This window comes from Nylanderia fulva, unplaced genomic scaffold, assembly GCF_048542155.1.
Source record: "Nylanderia fulva isolate GAGA-0341 unplaced genomic scaffold, ASM4854215v1 Scaffold165, whole genome shotgun sequence".
Classification (NCBI taxonomy): domain Eukaryota; kingdom Metazoa; phylum Arthropoda; class Insecta; order Hymenoptera; family Formicidae; genus Nylanderia; species Nylanderia fulva.
The window spans coordinates 188,426-210,646 of NW_028189890.1; the positions used below are offsets into that span (position 1 = coordinate 188,426).

Here is a 22,221-nt window from a genome sequence, read left to right on the forward strand (position 1 = left end):
GATTGGTTTGTAGATTTTAACTTCGAGTTTGCGTAATTCTATGGCAACTAATTTTTCCGAAAATATGCTAGTACTATGAAAATTTGGTTTAGCGATCATTGCTTCCGCACCGTACCGTCCGTCCCATTTTGTTAATAATTTTACATCCACATGATTGCGCACATTTTCCATCGTCTTGCCAAATACCGCATTATTCATCAATTTATATAAATTTTTTTCAAAATTGTTTTTCGCTTGTGTTCTAAACTGCGTGTTGAGTTCGATGTATTTTTGAAGCCACGCTGACTGCGTGAATTGTAGTATGCGATATATTTTTGTTATGCGTAGCCCGTGGCGCGTGCACTGCTGCAGATTACGATAGTGAATTACGTAGCGCTTCTTATCGTAAAGCGTTGCTAGGAGTTTATATTCCCGCTTGCCGGGCGGCTTATCGCGCGTCGGGCAAAACGGTAGGTCAATGTGCGCGTCATGAAGATGCTGCGGATACTCTAAATCTACTTCGAGAACATAGCCTATAGGTGAATCGAACGCGATAGATGATACGTCAAAATTCGATATATCGTCGACCCACCGAAAATCGGCATATGGCAATGGTTGACACATTGCCCATCCGTACAAATTATTTACATCAAAATACATGAGGTACGATGAGGGTTTCGATGGATCGTATGATTGCATGTACTTGTTATTTGCCTGTGCGTATCGACTTGAACATTGACTAAGGCCGCCGCGTATACCTCGTTCGACAAACATTACCATGTCAATGTCTGTTAATAATTCAAATTTTATATTCGTATGTTTTAACATGGCGTCCCATGTATATCCGGGGAGAGTATAATAATACGCGGGATCGAGTCCGTAACTTTTTATACAACTATCGCAAAAATTCTCAAATATATCGGCCAATAACAAGACATCAATTTTTAAATATAAATCGCTATATTCGCCTAGCGTTCGAAGGGAGAATCGGCTCCAGACGGTCTCGGCGTGCGCGTAATCACTCTCGGATACTGTGTCGCCGGTTAAGGAACTGTAAAATGAGCGCGGCGATAAACGTGTGTCTTGTAATCTGTCCACGCAGTCAATGTATTCGTACGGAAAGACGCCCTTCCGTGTCAATAAATTGAATTTTTCACTAGTTAAATTTTGATATTCCGAATGTAAAATTTTTAGTTTTTCTTTATCCAAAAATGACGCTAATTTGTCGAGACTAGCACTGAGAAACTTGTATGAATCGATAAAGCGTAATTTAATATAATTTTTCAAATTATTATCTTGTGTCAATTTAACAGTCTTCGAGAATGAAATGTATTTTTCCTTTGTTATCGGCAGTAATTCGATTTCCCCTTCGAACGCTGTGGCTATGTCCTCGATAATAAAATGTGCGTCGTAGCCAGACAGATTGTGAAAGACTATAGGGATACAAAATGATTCTTTGTAATTTAAGTTACAATTTGAATGCGCAGGACCCCTGTACCGCCCGGTGAGGTGGCAATGATCGCGGACGCGTGTATCGTCTTCGTCAAACGGTTTTTTACAAATGTGACAATGCGTCGCGGTGCGAAATTTTAACCACTCGTCAGGCGTTAAATTTACCATGGGGACATTGGTCGTTAAAATATTTTTTACGCGGATTGCTAAATTTTTAAGCTGTTCGGCGAACCATGCGACGCAATCGACACTACGGCGGGAATTGTACGCGGACAACGAACTGTCGTACGAACACTGTACGTAATACGCGATGCTGAACACTTGATGGTGTTGATGATTTTTGGCATCTTCGGTCTTTGCCAAAACACACTCGAGGTCGGCGTACACTACAAACGGCAGCCGCTCCTTCCTCGTGTAATTGTCGAAGCTGAGCCACTTGTCATTCTCGCTCGGCAACCGAATAGCGCAGTCGTTCAGTTTCCCGCAATCTTCCGTATGCGCCTGCAATTTATCCGCCGCTCCGAAATAGTGTAAACATCTGTAAAAATTTAATGAAAATTTAATGAAAATTTAATTAAAATATAATTTAAGTTTACTATATACTTACCGATCGCAAATAAATTTTTGACCATTGTGTTTGCTCAGTTGCGAGCTCACGAGACGAGACAGATTTTTTATGCACGCGAAATGTCCAACGCTGTTTTCGTCCTCCACGTACAGCAGATTGACGTGCTTGTCCTTCTTTTTTTCCGAAAGACGCAACGGGACGATGTTCTCGTTCTCGATGATGTACACGTTTACGGAGATGTCGTTTGCAAGTTCGAATTTTTTAATTTGATTCACAGTCACTGGAAACTCAATGTTTTGGAGATTCAACACTGTTGTGTAATGTGGATAAGAGAATTCTCGACCCGTGTTTATTTCAGCAGGGTAAAGAGCGGCTACCACTGACCATGCGAAACACGCATTGTCTGCTGATAGCACATTAACAACCGCTCTCTTTGCCATAATTTTTTGCGGTAATTTGACATGACATCCCGCGCGCATTGGATTATACTTGTTGATATTTACTGTCAAATCTATTATCCGCGACAATGCCCAGCCGCTATCGCGTTCCTGGAACTCTTCTAGCGATGCTAGCGTGGGCTCGATTACGCGGCGCTCGTACCACTCGCGTACATCGGACGTGCGAAAGAGTTCAAAGTTTCTCGTAGTTAATACTTTTATTGGCAGCGCTTGTCACCGGACACAAATTCACCGTTGAAAACAGTGTTCACTTTTACACTGGCGTGTCTCTGCAGCACATTCTCCACGTTCTCGACTACAATGTCTTTGGCATTTTCCAAAAATTGACGCGGTTCGATATAGTCTGCGTTAATTACCGCACCGGTCAGTATACGGCTATCGAACGCCGTATCGATCTCGCGCCAAACGAGTCTTTGCGCGTTATTGCCGCCACCACTAAATCCGCCAGCCACTAAGGCATGGATTCACCGACATATTGTCTCTGCAAGCGCACCTTCGCACCCTCGAGTCGCGCTATTCTCGCCACGAGAGATTGCCTATGTCCAATCGAGAGACGCGGACGCTTGGCACGGCTGCGTTCTTCCAGCTCTTCGATAAATCCGTTCGCACTCTTGCAGCCATCCGAAATATTCGCCTAAGGTGGCGACTTGGCGGGAACGCTCCAACAGGTCGCGCTCAACGTTCTCCATTTTTGTAAAAAATTCACTTTTTCACACTTATTACAAAAAAACTTCTTTGCACACTAAACTTTTTTTCTTGCACCTCGAATGAAGCATGCGCTCGCCAGTGGTACTATGGTCCGGCAGCTGCATCGGTCCTCATTATATATCCCCGATCAACCCTTTGTTCGTCAACGTACGAACGAGAAAAATTTAGATGACGTAAATTTTCGGCGCTTGTTTTGTTTATAAATTCCTGCAGCCGCTGGTTATCGGCGCTGGTATTTCTTCCTAAGATAAACAATAAAGAACCGCCGCTTATTGGGGAGGTACCGCGAGGGTGATATACAATCCCATGCAAAAACATGTCGCAGGCCGCAAGCGGTGAGATTGCAGGCAGCGAGGCCGCAAGCGGCGAGGTTGCAGGCAGCAACTTGTTCGCCCTGAAACTTTACCCGCTGATATTTCTTAGAAATATATGTATAGATCATGTATCAACCCCCTTGATTGTCGGCGTATACCAAGCGGTGGCCCTTCTTAAAATTTGATTATCTTAGATTTTCAGAGAACTGATTGTTGGCGCTCGGATTCAAGCGGCCCTTCTTAGAATTTAATTATATTTCTTAGAAAAATACAGATAACGTATGGGGGAAGAAACGCAACCCCCTTGATTGTCAGCGCTCGAAATGCGGCAGCCATTCGCAGAATTTTTATCTTATCTTCGGAGAAAATTTATGAAAACTTTGATACCGCTCAAAGACGCCGCTTATCTTATCTTATCTTGTTTATGAACATATCAGGTAACATGATCCCCTTATCTTATCTTGTTTATAAATATATCAGGTAACATGATCCCCTTATCAGGTTATCTGATATGTTTATAAACAAAGATAAGCTTATCTACTGATAAGACCCCCTCCCCCCCCCCCCCGCGTGACGTCACCCCCCTCGCCCCCGATTTCCCCCCCCCCCCACCCCGCACCCCCCTCATTGCCCCTGAGTTAGAACTCCCATAGTATACCTACTAATTTAAAAAGTAATTATATATTTAATCAGCATCTCTGATATATATATATATATATATATATACATACAGGGTGTCCGGTAACTAACGGACCAACGATCACAAATGCATTCTTTGGTCAATTTGGGAACGATTTTTCCTCAGCGAAAATGTCGAAAAAGGTCATTTAATTTTTACAACTTTCCAATATTTGTCATTATGTATCTTTATAATTAAGCCTCAAATTAAAATTTTATTATAGTAAACTCTACCTGAAATTAACTGAAGAATGTAATTATGTTAGACTTTTAACTCCAAAACGTTTAGTTTTAAAAAACCCATTTTTTTCAATCGCTTATAACTCGAAAATTATTGACTTCTCAACATTTTTGCTAAGGAAAAATCGTCTCCAAATTGGCCAGAGAATCCGCCCTTAATCATTGGTCCGTTAGTTACCGGACACCCTGTATATATTTTTTCAAGCTAGAATATAATACAGCATTTACGCATACATGCAGTATAATATTGTCTCTCTAAATATTAATAAATAAATGAAATAAACAGTTTTATATATGTATAAAAAAATTAAATAAATAAAATCTCTCTATGCTTTATAGATATAAATGGTCTGCGCGTAGGAAAGAATATAGAGATGAAAGAAGCGAAGGAGATGGAGAAAGAAGAAATATGGAAAGCAGAGGAGGAAGAGGAATGAGAAGAGGAGGAAGAGGAATGAGACGAGGAGGAAGAGGAATGAGACGAGGAGGAAGAGGAAGCCGAACAATTGTTTTTAATTACAATTTTTAATTTTTTTCTATAAATAATAATTTTTATAAATAATAATATAAATAAATAAATATATAATAATATAAATAAATAAAGTTTAATTTTTTTTTATATCATAATATTGTAAAATTAAAAAAACTGATTATTTTTAGTTATTTTATTTTATTATTTTATTGTACTTATTATTTTATTTCAATAGGTATTGTAAAATGTTAGTTTTACAAATATATAAAAATGTGATTTTTTAAATTAAACAATTTGTTTTATAAATACATAAAACAAATCGCTTATTTTCTAAAATCACATTTTTATATATTTATAAAAATTACATTTTACAATAAATATCAAAATATAATAATGCAAAATTAATACCTAATCAAAACATCACATACCAATGCTCAAGCTCGTATGACAATAAAAACAATGATAAATTATTAAATTAAGGCCATGTGTAACGAGCAATACGATATTATTTTATTATTGAGAAGAAAATTCTTAATTTGAAATAATAATTATACAAACGTTTCGAGCTCTACTTGCTCCTCTTCAGTGCGCAAAAAAATAGTGATAATAAATAACGATAATAAATAAATACATAAAATTCTAATAAAAAATCCACAATACATAGTCAATATAAGTTAAATAGTTGAGTCATAGTTAAAACGCAAAATATATTTACAATGAATTGAGACCATTAAAATAGTTCAACAAAGTAAGAACCCAATTAGAAGCAGAATGATTCGTCCGGTTATTCATAAAATATATTAGAATTATTAATAAAAACTTGGAGTGACACTTATACATTACTCCAAATGAACCACTTATCGTTATTTGACGAAAGTCCCTCGATCTGGCAATGATTATGTTCATCCTCTCCAAATTATTTGATATTTGTTAACTGAATTTAAAGAATTTATTCAATTGTAAAATAGGATTCCACTAATGTGTATGTGAAAAAAAGATTAAAAATTATAAATTAACTAACTACTAAAATATTGAACCTTTATGCTTACAAATTGTTCCGAATAACTTGAGATGACGATGCTTCTAATTGTTGTTGGCCTTATTGTTAGTACTTGACTGTTGTCTAGTCTTTTAAAAAGTCGAATAAATAGGTGTCAGATCTCACAAAATAAACATTTACATAAGTCTAAAAATTCGATATTTCTTCTAGAATGTCGAAATACGCGTTGTTAAGCAATTCGGTGTCTGTGTTATTATTTATACCATGCCTTTGTTCCTTGATGTGTATCATTTCCGAGATAAGTCTTTTATAATAATTAGATTCAATATCAAGTATTTTAACGTTATCCCAATCAAAAGCATGTTTTTTATCCATAATATGTTCAGAGACCACAGAATGCTTGGAGGAATCAAATTTAATATTATTCATATGCTCTTTTAGTCTAGTGCGTAATTTTCTTTTGGTTTGCCCAACATACGAAGCTTCACAATCCTTACAATTAATTTTGTAGACAACATTATTATTATTGTTATGCACGTTTTTGTCCTTGTGGACTTTAATTAATTTGTTAAGATTATTTAGACAACGGTATCCTACTCTGAAATCTGATTTTTTTATTGTCGATGCTATTGTCTCAGAAATGTTATTAATGTATGGAATGACGAAAAATTTTTTCTTGCTATTATCTTCTGCAATTTCTTTTTTTCTATTGTTGTTAAACTGACCATTGTTTAAAACTCTTATTCTCTTATTTATTTCTTTAAAGATTAAATGAATAGGGTAACCGTTGTCCAATAATATTTTAATACACAGTTCTAAATTTTTCTTATGATATATGGGATGAGATAATAACAATGCCCTATTAATAAGATTATAAATTACTCCTATTTTATGGCACATAGGGTGACTCGATAAAAAAGATAGTACTCTACCTGAACATGTCTTTTTTTGAAACCAATCTAAGTGTATGATGTTGTCTATTATTTTAATGTTTAAATCTAGAAAATTTATGCTTCTATTAATTTCGTATTCAATCGTAAATTGTAGTCGTTGATTGTAACTATTAAACTTATTCAATACGCTATCAATTTTATTCTTTGGTGCCACCATAATAATGTCGTCTACATATCTATAATATATTCCAATACCGATGTCCAATTCATTAATTATTGATTCTTCAAGATCTTGCATAACAATATTAGCAATTATTGGCGATAACGGGGAACCCATAGGTGTGCCATAAACTTGCTTGTATACAATGTCATTGAATGTGAAGTATGTTGACGACAATATAAATTTAACCATGGAAATGAATTCATTTTTTGGAATTAATGTATGTGTATTGATATAATTCCATCTATTGCTCACACTTTCTATTGCAAGATCTATCGGAATGTTAGTGAATAGTGAAACCACGTCTAATAATATTAGAATATCTTCCGCACCAATTTTCTTACCCGCTAGCTTGCTGTAAAGTTCAAAACTATTATTTACATTACTTTTTCCCGTAGGAATACTATTTGAAATGATTTTATGTAAAAATGTGGCTATCGAGTAAAGCGTGGTATTAATCGATGACACAATTACTCTAAATGGAGTATTCTCCTTGTGTATTTTTGGGAGACCATAACATTTTGGAAGAAGGGAGTCGCTGGAACGTAGTGAGTAATATTCTTTATTAGAAATGTACCCTTTTTTTTGCCATTTCTTAAGAATATCGTTTAGTTCCTTTTCTATTTTGGAGGATGGGTTCTTTTTTATGATAGAATAGGTGCTATTGTCTTCAAGTAAACCTTCCATCTTATTCGTGTAATATTCTTTTGTCATCGCGACTGTTACGTTGCCCTTATCAGCCCTTGTAAAAAGAATATCCGGATTATCATGGCAAAACCTCCTTGTATATTTATACATACTAATCAAATCTTCATGAGTTGAATTAAACTTAGTTTTGCCGTGTAAAAAATAGGAAAGTTGTGGAACCAGATTGTTACGTAATGTATTTAAATTTTTCATGTTAGAACTAGTGGAATTCCCTTCTATATCTTTGATAAACTCGTGTATGGCCAACTTTTTGTCATTCTTAAACGGCAGGCCGAATTTACTTCCAAATTGTAATAGATTAGTGACATTGGTAGGAATTATTGTGTCAGTCAAATTAATAAACCATTTTTCGTTAGTACTGGTTAGAGGATTAATATGTTTGTCTCTGAATTTATTAGGATATATGACAATGTCTTTGTTTATATTATTGTTTACTGAAATTGTTGATTGTGGAATGTCTATTTTGTTGATGGAATAACTAAGTTTAATCGGTTTGATATTTCTCAGATATTCGTCTTGTTTCTTTTTAATTAGCCAATTAAATTTGTTATTATGTTTGTTATGTAGTCTGTTATGAAACATGTCAAATGAGATGAAATGATCTTAATAAATAATCTAAATAATCTTAACAAATTAATTAAAGTCCACAAGGACAAAAACGTGCATAACAATAATAATAATGTTGTCTACAAAATTAATTGTAAGGATTGTGAAGCTTCGTATGTTGGGCAAACCAAAAGAAAATTACGCACTAGACTAAAAGAGCATATGAATAATATTAAATTTGATTCCTCCAAGCATTCTGTGGTCTCTGAACATATTATGGATAAAAAACATGCTTTTGATTGGGATAACGTTAAAATACTTGATATTGAATCTAATTATTATAAAAGACTTATCTCGGAAATGATACACATCAAGGAACAAAGGCATGGTATAAATAATAACACAGACACCGAATTGCTTAACAACGCGTATTTCGACATTCTAGAAGAAATATCGAATTTTTAGACTTATGTAAATGTTTATTTTGTGAGATCTGACACCTATTTATTCGACTTTTTAAAAGACTAGACAACAGTCAAGTACTAACAATAAGGCCAACAACAATTAGAAGCATCGTCATCTCAAGTTATTCGGAACAATTTGTAAGCATAAAGGTTCAATATTTTAGTAGTTAGTTAATTTATAATTTTTAATCTTTTTTTCACATACACATTAGTGGAATCCTATTTTACAATTGAATAAATTCTTTAAATTCAGTTAACAAATATCAAATAATTTGGAGAGGATGAACATAATCATTGCCAGATCGAGGGACTTTCGTCAAATAACGATAAGTGGTTCATTTGGAGTAATGTATAAGTGTCACTCCAAGTTTTTATTAATAATTCTAATATATTTTATGAATAACCGGAGGAATCATTCTGCTTCTAATTGGGTTCTTACTTTGTTGAACTATTTTAATGGTCTCAATTCATTGTAAATATATTTTGCGTTTTAACTATGACTCAACTATTTAACTTATATTGACTATGTATTGCGGATTTTTTATTAGAATTTTATGTATTTATTTATTATCGTTATTTATTATCACTATTTTTTTGCGCACTGAAGAGGAGCAAGTAGAGCTCGAAACGTTTGTATAATTATTATTTCAAATTAAGAATTTTCTTCTCAATAATAAAATAATATCGTATTGCTCGTTACACATGGCCTTAATTTAATAATTTATCATTAAAATATAATAATATTAAGTGCAATAAAATAAAAAGAAAAATAACTAAAATATAATAATGTGCCCAGATAGCCAAAGTAATTATTATGACATCAAAATGCATTATTTTGTTGGCAAATGATGCATTTTGACATCAAAATGATGTCATAATAATTACTGTGGCTATCTGGGTGTGTGTGCGTGTGTGTCAATTGTTAGCTACTTATACAGCATTTCCAGGAGACGCCACGTGGAGGCCAATTGACACAATTCGGAATTTTTTAAAATATAAACATAATATTTGCTAATATATAAAATATATAAAATAGTAAAAAATTATGTTTAAATTTAAAAAAATTCCAAATTGTCTCCCTTATTCGATCCGCCATAAGGCCGCGAATTTTTACATATTTTTTACTCGTTCCGCATTAAATGCCGCGAGTAAATGTAAAAGAAGTGAGATCGTACCGCTCGAAGAGCCGCGATCGTTTTACTCGTTCCGCATTAAATGCCGCGAGTAAATGTAAGAGAAGTGAGATCGTACCGCTCGAAGAGCCGCGATCGTTTTACTCGTTCCGCATTAAATGCCGCGAGTAAATGTAAGAGAAATGAGATCGTACCGCTCGAAGAGCCGCGATCGTTTTACTCGTTCCGCATTAAATGCCGCGAGTAAATGTAAAGTAAGTCAGATCGTATCGCTCAAAGAGCCGCGATCGTTTTATACATGTAATATGGCAATTTTACATATGTTTTATGTTCTTTAGTTTTTGACATTTTGTCTTTATTTCTTTTAATCTTTTAAATGCTATATTTATTTCTTCTCTTCCTCCATTGTTATTTTTTTTTTGTAATTGCATATATCTTGACTCTTAACATAAAGTCTAACATTTCAATTCTATGTTGATAACACTCGTTGTTCTCGTTAAACCAATCTTCATTAGCGTGTTGGACGTATTTTACACAAATCTCAAGGAGCTTTTTCTTCACATCTTTTAAGTGCCAATACGTCTTGTAATATGAATTTATTGCTTCAAGTTGTAGAGTAATAATATTCAAAAATGAATCCGTTGGCCTTGATAGCCATTGTACTTCAGGATCATCTTCATCTTGATGTTCATATTTGCGTAGCTGAATATAGATTTCATTATCGTTTGATTTTTCCATCGGTGTTTTCAAATTTTTTTCACGGCAGCTGTCGCACTTTGTATTCTTGTAACCGTAGCGAGCAATATAACCAGCAAAATATGAAATTGCATTTACTTCATATGCCTCTGTTTCTAAATTTACATCTTTCTTGTTGGTCTTTATTATTTCTAAATTGTCAGAATAATTTTGTTCTGAATATTTTGTAATTTCTTCAAAGGCTGTCGCAATGAGATTATCAGCGTCGTCATCCATTTCAGTTAAATAAGTACATTCTTCTTGTAATGGAATACTGTTATTTTCGCCGCAACGTTAACCGTACCATTCTGGCAGTTGGATTACGGTTGAATCCTCCACGTCCTCTAATTTTTCCAAATGTATGTTCTACAGAATCTTGGTTGCATAGTACAGTGGCAAGCTTGAAATCCAGATAGTGTTGTTTGATGGAATGATACATTGATAAAATTGCTTCCACAGTCGTAATCATTCCATCAAAGCACGGAGGTCTCGACATCTTGTTGGGGGAAGTACTCCACTTCGAACACCATGCAATAAAAGACTTTAATAATTCTTCAACCATTGAATTATCATCTGATAACGGACCCCTTACTCCTATCCAATTATTTAAATAATATACATTCATAGCATCTATTACTTTATTCATTTTGTAAACAAATTCTGCAGATGCTTTCCATGAAGAACTTTTTAACATATTGCTTTGGCCTGCTGTTGATATTGCTGCAGCAAATCTTGCACTTAACATTTAAAATGCTCTTTTCACATTCATGACTTCAAAATTGTTTGGGTAAAAGTGCGCGTAGGTAATGTGATTCAATAAATTTGAAGTATTTAATTTTCTGTCAATTTGCCATGTTGCAAATAAGTCATGAAAAGACATAATAATTTCGCCATTCACATAAATATATTTATGAGATCTTAACTGGCTAATCAACCGCTTGATAAGATGAGGCCAATCAAAAGAACCAAAATAAGTTTCATTGTTTAATGAAAAAGACGGTTTATGTGGAGAAATTTGCCGAATATTAAAAGCTTTTCTATTTGCTCCACCTTGGTCACATGTGATTATCTGTACATTTGCTCCTACATCTTTTAATTTCTTTAAACATATCTCAGTGAGTTCAATAATCTCCTTATGTGTTGAACTTTTTCCAGTCAAAAAGTATGCTACTATTTGCCGCCAAGGATTTTCCGCATTAATACTATCAAGGCAAAATAGTAGAATATGTCCTGCTGGTTCATTGTGTCGTCCTAGGGGTCCGAGATCTATTATTCCCTCGATGATATCATATTTTCGGCTGTATTCTTCAAATTTTTTTATTGACATCTCATCGAATTTTAAACAGTCAACTCTTTGAGAAGGTGGTAGTTTGGACAAATTTTCTTGAATTTTATTAAATATTTCTTCGCAAAATCCTGGTCGAATTTCTGTTTCAGATATCCAATTTCTAACAGAAGATTCCGATGGAAGATTTAGTCCAGCTTTTCTCATCCGTGAATATCCACTTGCTGAATAATAAAACATTGTTTTTGCTAAATCTTTTTCTTCTTTTGTGTATTCTTTTCGACCCTTATGTAGTTGAAGTTTTATCATAGTTCTCGCAACTGATTTTTGACATTTCTTTCCATCTAAAAAAAAATTCATCAACACTGTGTTTGCAAACGTTCTTGTTTTTCCGAATTGCAATATTACGTTTTTGCAACATAGCAGTTATATTTTTTTGTTTTCTCTTCTTCTGCATAAGAAGTTTTTTTAATCTCAAATTTTCTTTTTTTAATTTTTCAATTTCGGACAATTCATCTTCATTATATATTTTTTAGGAGCAGACTTTTTTTGCGGTTTTTTTTATTCGCTTTTTTATCGTGTTCGCTTTTACTTCTTTTTGCGAATAATTATCCAAAAATAGTGGAAGATTTTCATTATTAAACCACTCATCGTCTGCGAAGTCATCTCCGAAATTACAGAAAAGTTCTTTTCCGGAAGGATAACATCTCTTAGGGGCCATTTTTATTGTGGCCACTTGATTTTTATGATGTTCTGCTTCTTCTACGTTTACTTCTAAATCGGTATGCGTTTCGACTTCCATTCAAATGCAGTCTTCATTTTCTGAATTAACATTTTGTAGTATATTTTCATTTGTTCTGCTTTCTTCTGTAATCTCTTCAGTTATATCTTCGACAAGCTCTGGAATCTCAATATCCTTTGAAGCCCATGGTAAGGGGTTTTTTCTAATATGTAATTTCGTTTTGCTTATAAAATCTTCTTTATTAAAGTGGGCTGCACATAATCCCGCCTTTTGTATTGATGCCGGGGACCACTTATGTAACTTTTCATTACCTGTTTAAATAATTCTACAGTTTATATAATGCGTAATTAAATTTGTTCGATAAATTGATTCGTGATCGAGCTTTTCATCCAATACGCTTGTAAGTAATATTTTTTTATACTTGATATTAAAAAGAAATTTTATGTTTGTTATAAGACCTAAAGAAAGACACATGTTCAATCAGTGCCGTTAGCGCAGCGGCAGAGCACAAGAATAGTAATTTAGGGATCCTAGGTTCAAGACTGAGCTGTCATGATTTTTTTTTAATTAAAAAAAAAATTTAATTATTTTATATGTCATGTAATATGTATTATTTGTTACGTAGAAATAAATATTCGGCATATATTTATTGTTAGATACGCATATATTTCCTCACATATTTAAAATACATAAAATAATTGTAATATAAAGATAATATTTTTGCAGAGAAATATTTTGAAAAATATTTTTACTTTTTAAAGATATAATAAATAATTAAGAAATAAAATAAATAAAGAAGTAAGACATAAAAATGTTTTTGTTTATTTTTTAATTACATTGCACCGGTTGATACAAATAATGAAAACAAAAAATTTCTTTCTAAAAATATTTTATTTATGTTACGATTATTGTATGTATTTTAAATATACAGGTATGAAGAGATTATGCGTATATATCTAACAATAAATATATGTTGAATATTTATTTCTACGTAACAAATAATGCATATAACATGATATACAAAATAATAAAAATTTTTTTAACTTAAAAAACAAAAATAATTATGACAGCTCAAATTTTGAATCTAGGGGATCTCTAAATTATTATAATATTTTTGTGCTATCCCGCTGTGCTAGTAGCACTGATCAAACATGCATCTTTCTTTAAGTCTTATAACAAACATAAAAATTTCTCTAAATTACAAGAATAAAAAAATATTACAAGGTGCATTAGACGAGAGAGAGAAAATTTCGAACACAGATCAACTTAATTTTAATACAAATTTATCAAAAAGAGATCGGTGAAGAGTCAACCACGACCTCTCCTTGATAAGATACTTAAAAAAATTGTAATTAAATTTTATTAAATAAAGTTACTTGAAATTTTTAAGACACTCGTTTTTTTATATTTCACAAAATTAATTTTTTTTCGTTGTCGTCAAATATTTTATATATTTTCAAGAATTTTATTAATTGAAGATCAATAATCGACAAGATAAGACTTCTAATTTCAGGTCAGCAAAAGCCAATAAAACATAAAAGAAGAAGAGAAATTATTTGTATTTTTACTTACCACAGTTTCTTATCCAAATGTCAAATCTTTCATCAGTCTTCCGTGAAAAACGAAACAATTTACAGTTATCTGATTTAATATTATTACAGTCTTTGTATACACATCTGTCGAATATCGTCATTTTCTTCACATTATTGTTATCCATTTTGATCCACGAAAAATACCTGCAAAAATCGAAAACAAATCGCCGGCCGCGAACCGACAAAGCACACTATCTCCGCGAATTTCTATACGAATCTCGTGATTTTATCGAAACTACAATTTCGTTAAAACTGTAGATTCGTAAAATCGGATCACTACACACACACACGTCACAATATTTTTCAATAATAACAAAAAAATCGTAAGAATTGAAAATCGCAAACGAAAGCACAATGGGAATTCGTTCTGTGACACGGTCGCGACGTGGTCACTCAAGAACGTCAGAAGCTTGTGAGCTTACAGCGATGAGTAAAAACAATTGCGTATCTATTTCATTGCGTTTATCTGTTTAAACGCGCGCTTTAATTTTTCCAACGTTTTCGCCTCTTTATATTTTAAAGGTCTTCTCTTCTAAAAATCTTGTTTTAAAGATCCTCTCCGCGAGCAAAATTGGAAAACATAAATTATTTAAAAACAAATTATTTCATATTTTTACTTTATTATTTGTAAATCCTCGGTAATTTCAAAATTTTTCTATTTGAAAATTATTAATTTTCTATTGCCAATTAATTTTATCACAGACTTTACTCTTATTCCCATTGCACTTTTGTTTGCGGTTTTCAGTATACGATTTTTTATCGTAATTACTGAAAATTATTATTGTGAATTATACTTGTGCAGTGATTTGAAGAATTTACAATTTTGTTGAAATTGTTGATTCTTCAAAAAAATTACGAGATTCGCGGAAATTGCGTGCTTTCTTGGCATTTTCCGTTCGCGGCAGGCGGTTTATTTTTGATTGTTGCAAGTGTTTTTTTTTTATTAAAATAGATAATAATGTGAAATAAATCACGATATTTGACAGATGTGCATATATATAGAAATTGTAATAATAATAATATCATATCATAAAATTGTAAATTGTTTCAATTTTTTATAGACTGCGATAAAAAATTTTACATTTGGATAAGAAACTGCGGTAAGTAAAAATATAAAATTCTTGAAAACATGTACCAAAAATATTTGATAACGTAAAAAAGTGAACTTTGTGAAAAATAAGGAACTTAAAAATTGCACTAAGAAATAAATGGGCTATATGTGAGCCGTGCGCGGATGTAAGGTGTGTTATATCGAAATTTAATTAATAGAATTGAGAATTAATCCCAATTTTAAGTCTTACAAATGTCTAAGCTAATTTTTTGTACCTCGTGTACATTTTTGAAAATTATATCGAAAAATTAAATTTCAATATGCGTCTTACATTTCACATTTCGCATACTGCTCACATATAGCCCATTTATCTCTTATACTTTATTTTAACCCTTATAGAAATTTATCACTAGTAACGCCAATTTATCACTTATTTCGAGTAATTAATCACTTTTATTTCGAATACTTAAATTACTGTATATTATAGTATTATAAATACTCGAAATAAGTGATTAATTGGCGTAGTAATAAATTTCTACAAGAGAATAAGGAGCCTTTAAATTCTTAATGTAAAAAATTTCAAGTAATTTTCTTTAATAAAATTTAATTAAAAATTTTTTAACACTGTGTTATATCACACATTTAAAATCGTAATTATTTCAATAAAAAACATTTTATGTGTAAAAAATATATTTTTAACATTTAATAAATTTTATATATATATATGCATATGTTAAATTCTCTCTCTCTTTCTCTCTCTCTCTCTCACACACACACACACACACACAACGGGGGCCAAATCTCTCAAATTGGTCTCATGATCAATTAGTCTGGATTCGCACCAGGGGCAAAGTCTGTTGGTAATGTCGAACGAATTTAGCCTGGACTCGCACCAGGGGCAAAGTCTTGTGACGAAATTTAGCACGGACTCGCACCAGGGGCAAAGTCTTGTGACGAAATTTAGCACGGACTCGAACCAGGGGCAAAGTGTGTCGGTAAGGGGTAAAGTCTATTGCACGAAGGTGGCGGTCTCTTCTTTAGGCAGGCCTTTGGCGATCTGTCTATTAATCTGTGCCAATAGAGGGTCGATCGGATCTTATTAGTCACTGAAGTGACATGCTTGCTCCATGATAAATTACTGGTTATAGTCACACCCAGGTATTTGATATGCGTAGAGTATTCGATAGTTTCGTCACCTACATGACGTTTCCAGTATAGCAGCTTGCGTCTTTGCTGCATTGAAAATTAGACCATTAGTCCCAGCCCAAGTGAGGACAGAGGTTATGTCCAGATTTACTCTGTCTATTACCCCAACAAGGTCCCTCGGTTCACAGTGTGCATAGATCTGTAAGTCATCCGCATAAAAATTATATTTACAATGTGCCAGTGCATCACGGAACTCCGTTAGGTACAGGGTAAACAGCAGTGGTCCCAGCACTGATTCCTGGGGGACCCCTACACGCGTAGCCCGAAAGGAAGAAGTGACGCTTGCAATTCCATCTCTCACCGCCTGTGACCGTTTTGCAAGGTATGACTGCATCCACCTGAGCGAGGAACTAGAGAATCCCAATCCTCTAAGCTTCCTTACCAAAATATGGTGCTGGACTCTGTTGAACGCCTTTGAAAGATCAAAAAAGATTGATATCGTGATCTTCCTCTCATCTGCAGCACGCCGCACCTCATCCATCACACCAATCAGACAAGTCTGCGTCGAATGACTTCTTCTGTATGCCGACTGCCTAGGATCCAGAAGACCTTTCCTCTTCAAATATTCACGGATTTGATCACACGCCACACGCTCGAGCATCTTCGACAGAGTAGGTAGGATCGCAATCGGCCGGTAATGGTTGGCTAGCACAGGATTTTGATCTTGGGAACAGGACAAATCAGAGCCGATTTCCAGGCTTCAGGGTAGATCCCACACGTAAGTGAATAATTGCAGACATGCTCCAATACCGGTATGATGATAGGCAACGCCAGTCGAATTATACGGAGTGATATACCGTCAGACCCCACGGCATTAGATTTCATCCTAGAGAGCGCCTTGCCAATAGCACAAGGTGTGACATAACTCCAGTAAAAATTGCCCTTGTCGAACCCTGCATCAAGAAGACTGGTGGACTCCATTCCGTCAGCGTCCCCTTCGATCTCTGCCGCACTATCCACAAAGAACTCATTCAGCTCTTCAACAGTGAGAGCCAGACTTTTTGACACTCTTCGTCCCGACAACAAGGCCCAAGTGTCGAAGTCTACTCCAAGTAGCGGCGGCGCTATCCTCGCGAGCGAATGCCTCAATATAATAATTCTGCTTAGCAGATCTCACCATTCGTTGGGCCCTATTCCTAAAGCGTTTAAAGATCTCGTAGAGATGATTGCTCTTCTTCTTTCGCCATCTTCTCCTAGCAACATCCCTGCTCCTCATGGCCGCTCTAATATCCTCCGTCAACCAGGGCGCTGGAAGATTTGTATATCTAGCCTTCAAAGGCGCATGCTTGTCAAAGCACTTAAGAAGTATTGCATTGAGACTCTTCAGCATTTTATCGACACTATCACAATTATATATGGTGGTCCAGTTATTGTTTCTCAATTCATCCAGAAACTTACTCTCATGAAGGTTTCTAAAATCCCTGGAAGTCATTACTCCTCGATTTGGCCGAGGCAACTTGACTCCATACTTGACGAAAACCAGATCGTGAACCGAGAGGAAGGAAACATCGTGTTGGCCATAGTCGACAAGCTTGTCTAAGTCACCTATTATACATAGATCCAACAATGTGCTTGAGTTACGGAGGTGGTGCGTCGCATAATATGGAACCAAACTTATTCCAGAGGATGCAATGAAGGCACTCACCTGATCGCTATCAAAGGTATGGACAATCATGTCTGCATTGAAATCTCCGAATACTATGATATGCCTGTAGCTGGACTGACGTTCTATAAAGAGTCGAAAGAACTCTTCAAGGTAACCTGCATTTGGAGGCCTGTAAACGACGCCAAGCAGAAGTTTAGCGGCATCACCGACCAATACTTCCACCAAGATATACTCTGGCTTGACTACAACAGATTTGCTCGAACACTCGACAATAGAGGCACAAAGGTTATCCCTCACATAGAGCGCGACTCCTTCCCCGTGCCTACCTATCACACCTGAGGAGTGAGAAACCTCTCAACGCAACCATTTCCCAGGGATTCCCAACCGAAGTCAAGACTCAGACACGCAGATTAGATGATAGTGCAAATTTTCAAAGAAACTACAGAACTCATCCAGGTGTGCCAGAAGGGACTGACAATTCACGTGACAAATCCTCAAATTCTCAATGTTATTATGAGGGTCCATAATTGATGTAGGCTATCCTGTCTTTGATCTTCCCGCCAAGAATAGGACATTTTAGCATCTAAAGCCGAGTGCGCCACATCTGTCTTGAATGGTCCATCTAGTTTGCGGCAGTTTCCACAAGCTTACGACAGTTCACGATTAGCGCAAGTTTTCATTTCATGCAGTCCTCCACAATGCCCACACAGTGGTTTGGATCTGCAATCCTTCGCATAGTGCCCAAAAGCGAGACATTTGAAGCATTGCACAACTCTTACATAATCAGCAAAGGTACAGGCAGCATAACGAATGTAAATCTGACCCTTGGCAAAAAAGAAGCTTCTTAAGGCAGGCGTAACCTCCAAAACACAGCTGGTAGTGCTCTTGTCAGTCTTGCGTGGATACTTATAAACCACTTTGAGACCAGCTGCGACATTATCGTCCAAATTTTGTGCCCGAAACTCACGTCCTATCTCCTCCAACGTCATGTTGGCTGGTATTCCGCAAACAATCAACCTTGAGTTGACTTTCGTATTCTCTTCAACCATCAGTCCTGCGCCAGCAAGGCCAGGATGCGCTTTAATCCTGGCGATGTCCGGCTCACGTGCCTCAATACGAATACCACAATTACGCGCATATTTCATCTTATCGACCTTTAGACCGCATTCTGAAGGTTTGAGCACCCTGCACAAAGTCTCCTTCGTTGCGCGAGACGAATCAAACTTTTCCCTGCAGTCCTCCTTTGGTACCATCAGAAAGCTGGTGGAATCCGTCAGCTTGACCGTGGGTCCGCGCGACACACGCACCTCCGACCTCGAAGCACCTACCACCGATGCATAGGAGCTCTAGGCCCCTGCGCAGCCACTAACTGCCCCTCCCCCTAACGCCTTGACTCAATTGAAGATTTTTGAGTCCCTCACGTAATTCACTAAGAGTTTGCTCTAATTCATTACCGTTAGTACTATATCCTGTAATTCGTTCATTAAGGACATTTACGAGAGCCACAGAGACTTCCATAAAAGCGTCTCGACACAACCAAAAAGCTGACTCTATAGCAGCACGCTTAATGATTGTTTCTTTACTCGCTAGAAGATCCTTAATGATATTATCGCTATGCGTATTTACCAGATCCGTGAGTTCACACACTCGTGTAACACTTACAATTTTAGCCGATTTCTCTGATACGCCTGTAAGACTGACAGTTGAAGACCGCTTGGCAGACAGTCCACGCTTTCCTGCGCCGCTGTCACCCAGCCTCCTAATCGCTGCGCCATTGCTGTCACTCCCACCAGTCTCACCGCAAGCCGGAATCCTCGTCCTCCGCCTCCCGCCGCTACGCTCCCCCTCGTCTCCATCATCAAGAGATCACGCCGAGAAATATCGGTAGACAGATCTCACGTGAGCGTCCCGTGTATTGACAAACAACAACACGAGGTCACATAGGAACGTCAAAATCTAACCGTTCAGCCGAAAAGACGTGGGGAAAAATCATGCAATTGTGCAACCAGCACCTGCAATTGATGTCTCACACCACTGACTGCACACCACGGTCAAGTAATAGTAAGCCCTTGACTATATGAAACAGAAAAAGAAGGCCCCGAGGGGCAAAGACTGCAGAAATGGCACTATGTATACGGAGCAGACAAAAACACGTCAAACCGTGATACTTACTCAAGAGAAAGAGAGAGAGAGAGAGAGAGAGAGCGAGCTTTTTTTACTTTCCCGAAAATAGAGACATTCAATGCAAACGGTGAATTGTATATCTCTTTACGACACGTACAGCCCGGGAAAAAATTTTTTATATATAATTATATAAAATAATTGTATAATTATACATATAATTTTGCGATTATATGTATAAAATTATACAATTATTTTAATATAATTATATATAAAAAATTTTTTCCCGGATTGTATGTGTCGTAAGAAAATATATGTATAATTGATCGTTTGCATTGAATGTCACTATTTTCTGAAAAGTAAAAAAAGAGAGCTCTCTCTCTCTCTTTCTTGATCTTTTATGCTTAGTATTCTATCAATTAGTGATCAATGCAATCAATCATATCGTTTTACGGCAACAGCCAGTTACTCGTTCACTCACTCATTCATTCTTTTAAAATATGTTCATTTTTATACATAATTATGTAAATTTATATATAAAAAATAAGGGTGCATATATAATTATGTCAAATTTGTATATAAAACATATATATTTCATATATATTTATATATATAAAGAAATACTTATTTATTACACTTATATATATATATATATATAAATTTATATAATTATATATAAAAAGCACTTTTACTTAATTATGTATAGACATATTTCATAATATTGTTACGTCCTCCGGACGTTCTCTCTCGAATCACTCGTACACTCTCACACACGCGGAACACGCCCGAAAAGGATAAAAACTCTTAAGGTGGTACTGAGTTTTAATATGAAAATCCAGTACAGAAAAACGATGCAATACAATAAGTAATATCCGCAAATGCTCATTGGCCTCGAAAGCGTCTGCTCGATGCGTCAGCTAGACCAAATCTAATCATGGCGCCCGAAAACATTCGAACGCCGGTTGTCTATAAACAACTCTCCTAGCGATGATGCTCAGGGGATAAAAAGGGATGAAGGTGCTCAGGGGATGTAAACCAGGGACGTAACACTGCCCCCCTTCTTCAAGATTGTCGTCCCGACAATCAGAAACAGAGGGTTATCCAACGCTGTCCAATAACTCTGCATTTCGATGCCGACCTCAGGACTCCGACGAATTTTCCTGTTCTACCCTGGGCTCCTGCCACAGGTTACCGAACAATCTGAATCCCGTCGCACATCCACACAAGCTATCTCTGTATTTCGATGTCAAACTTAGGATTCTGACGAATTCTCGTTCTACCGTAGGTTCGTAGGCTCCCGCCGCAGGTCGTTGAACTATATTCGCCAATTCAAATTCACAGTACAACTGCATCAATTGTCGATTCCAGGGCAGCGACAAGTCTTCCTGCCCTACTCTGGGCTGCTGCTGCAGGTTACCGAGCGACTCCATCAATTTGGTCCTAATCGACTTTCAGAATTCCTTGAAGATAAGTCCCGGTCTCCCTACGTCCTCCGGTTCAGACAAGGGGGGGGGGTATCTTCCGTGGACCCATCGTCCCTCATGGACTCCCCAAGTCCCTGTCTCGGCATTTGCCCAAAGTCCCGCGGGAAAACCACGGATCAAAAACCGCGGGCAAGACAGTCTTCTTAGAGTAGAATAAAGACGAATGAAGATTTTCTCCCTCGAAGACTAAGCTGGGAGATCAACTTTTCCGCCATTCAGGAAACTTTTCTCAGGTCAAAAACAAATCTCTTTCCAAATTGAAGACTCTAAAACAAAAAATAAAATGTGCAGTAACTTATTCTATTTTTTTTCTTAAATTAAAACATCCCCCCGAATTTTTAAAGAAAAATCGACATTTCCGGGCTCCAATCTACTTAATTATTTTTCTAAACTTCTCTCGAGAAAAGGAGCTAATCTATCTGAATGTACAATTTTTCTCTTATGTCTAAACGATCTTTTTATACAAAACACTACGTCACTAAGTTTCTTTACTATTCGGAATGGACCTTCCCAACTTCCTTGTAATTTCGGAGCTTTCCCTTTAATTCTACGAGGATTATAAAATC

At 35.8% G+C, this 22,221-nt stretch overlaps 1 protein-coding gene across 1 annotated transcript; it reads right to left on the reverse strand.

Moving 5' to 3' along the window:
• Positions 1-1,285: 1,285 nt before the first annotated feature.
• Positions 1,286-11,064, reverse strand: LOC146723845 (uncharacterized). The gene is given in 4 exon segments (XM_085480999.1): positions 1,286-1,411; positions 1,414-1,969; positions 10,294-10,535; positions 10,873-11,064. Coding segments are annotated over 4 exon segments (1,116 nt in total).
• Positions 11,065-22,221: the final 11,157 nt, after the last annotated feature.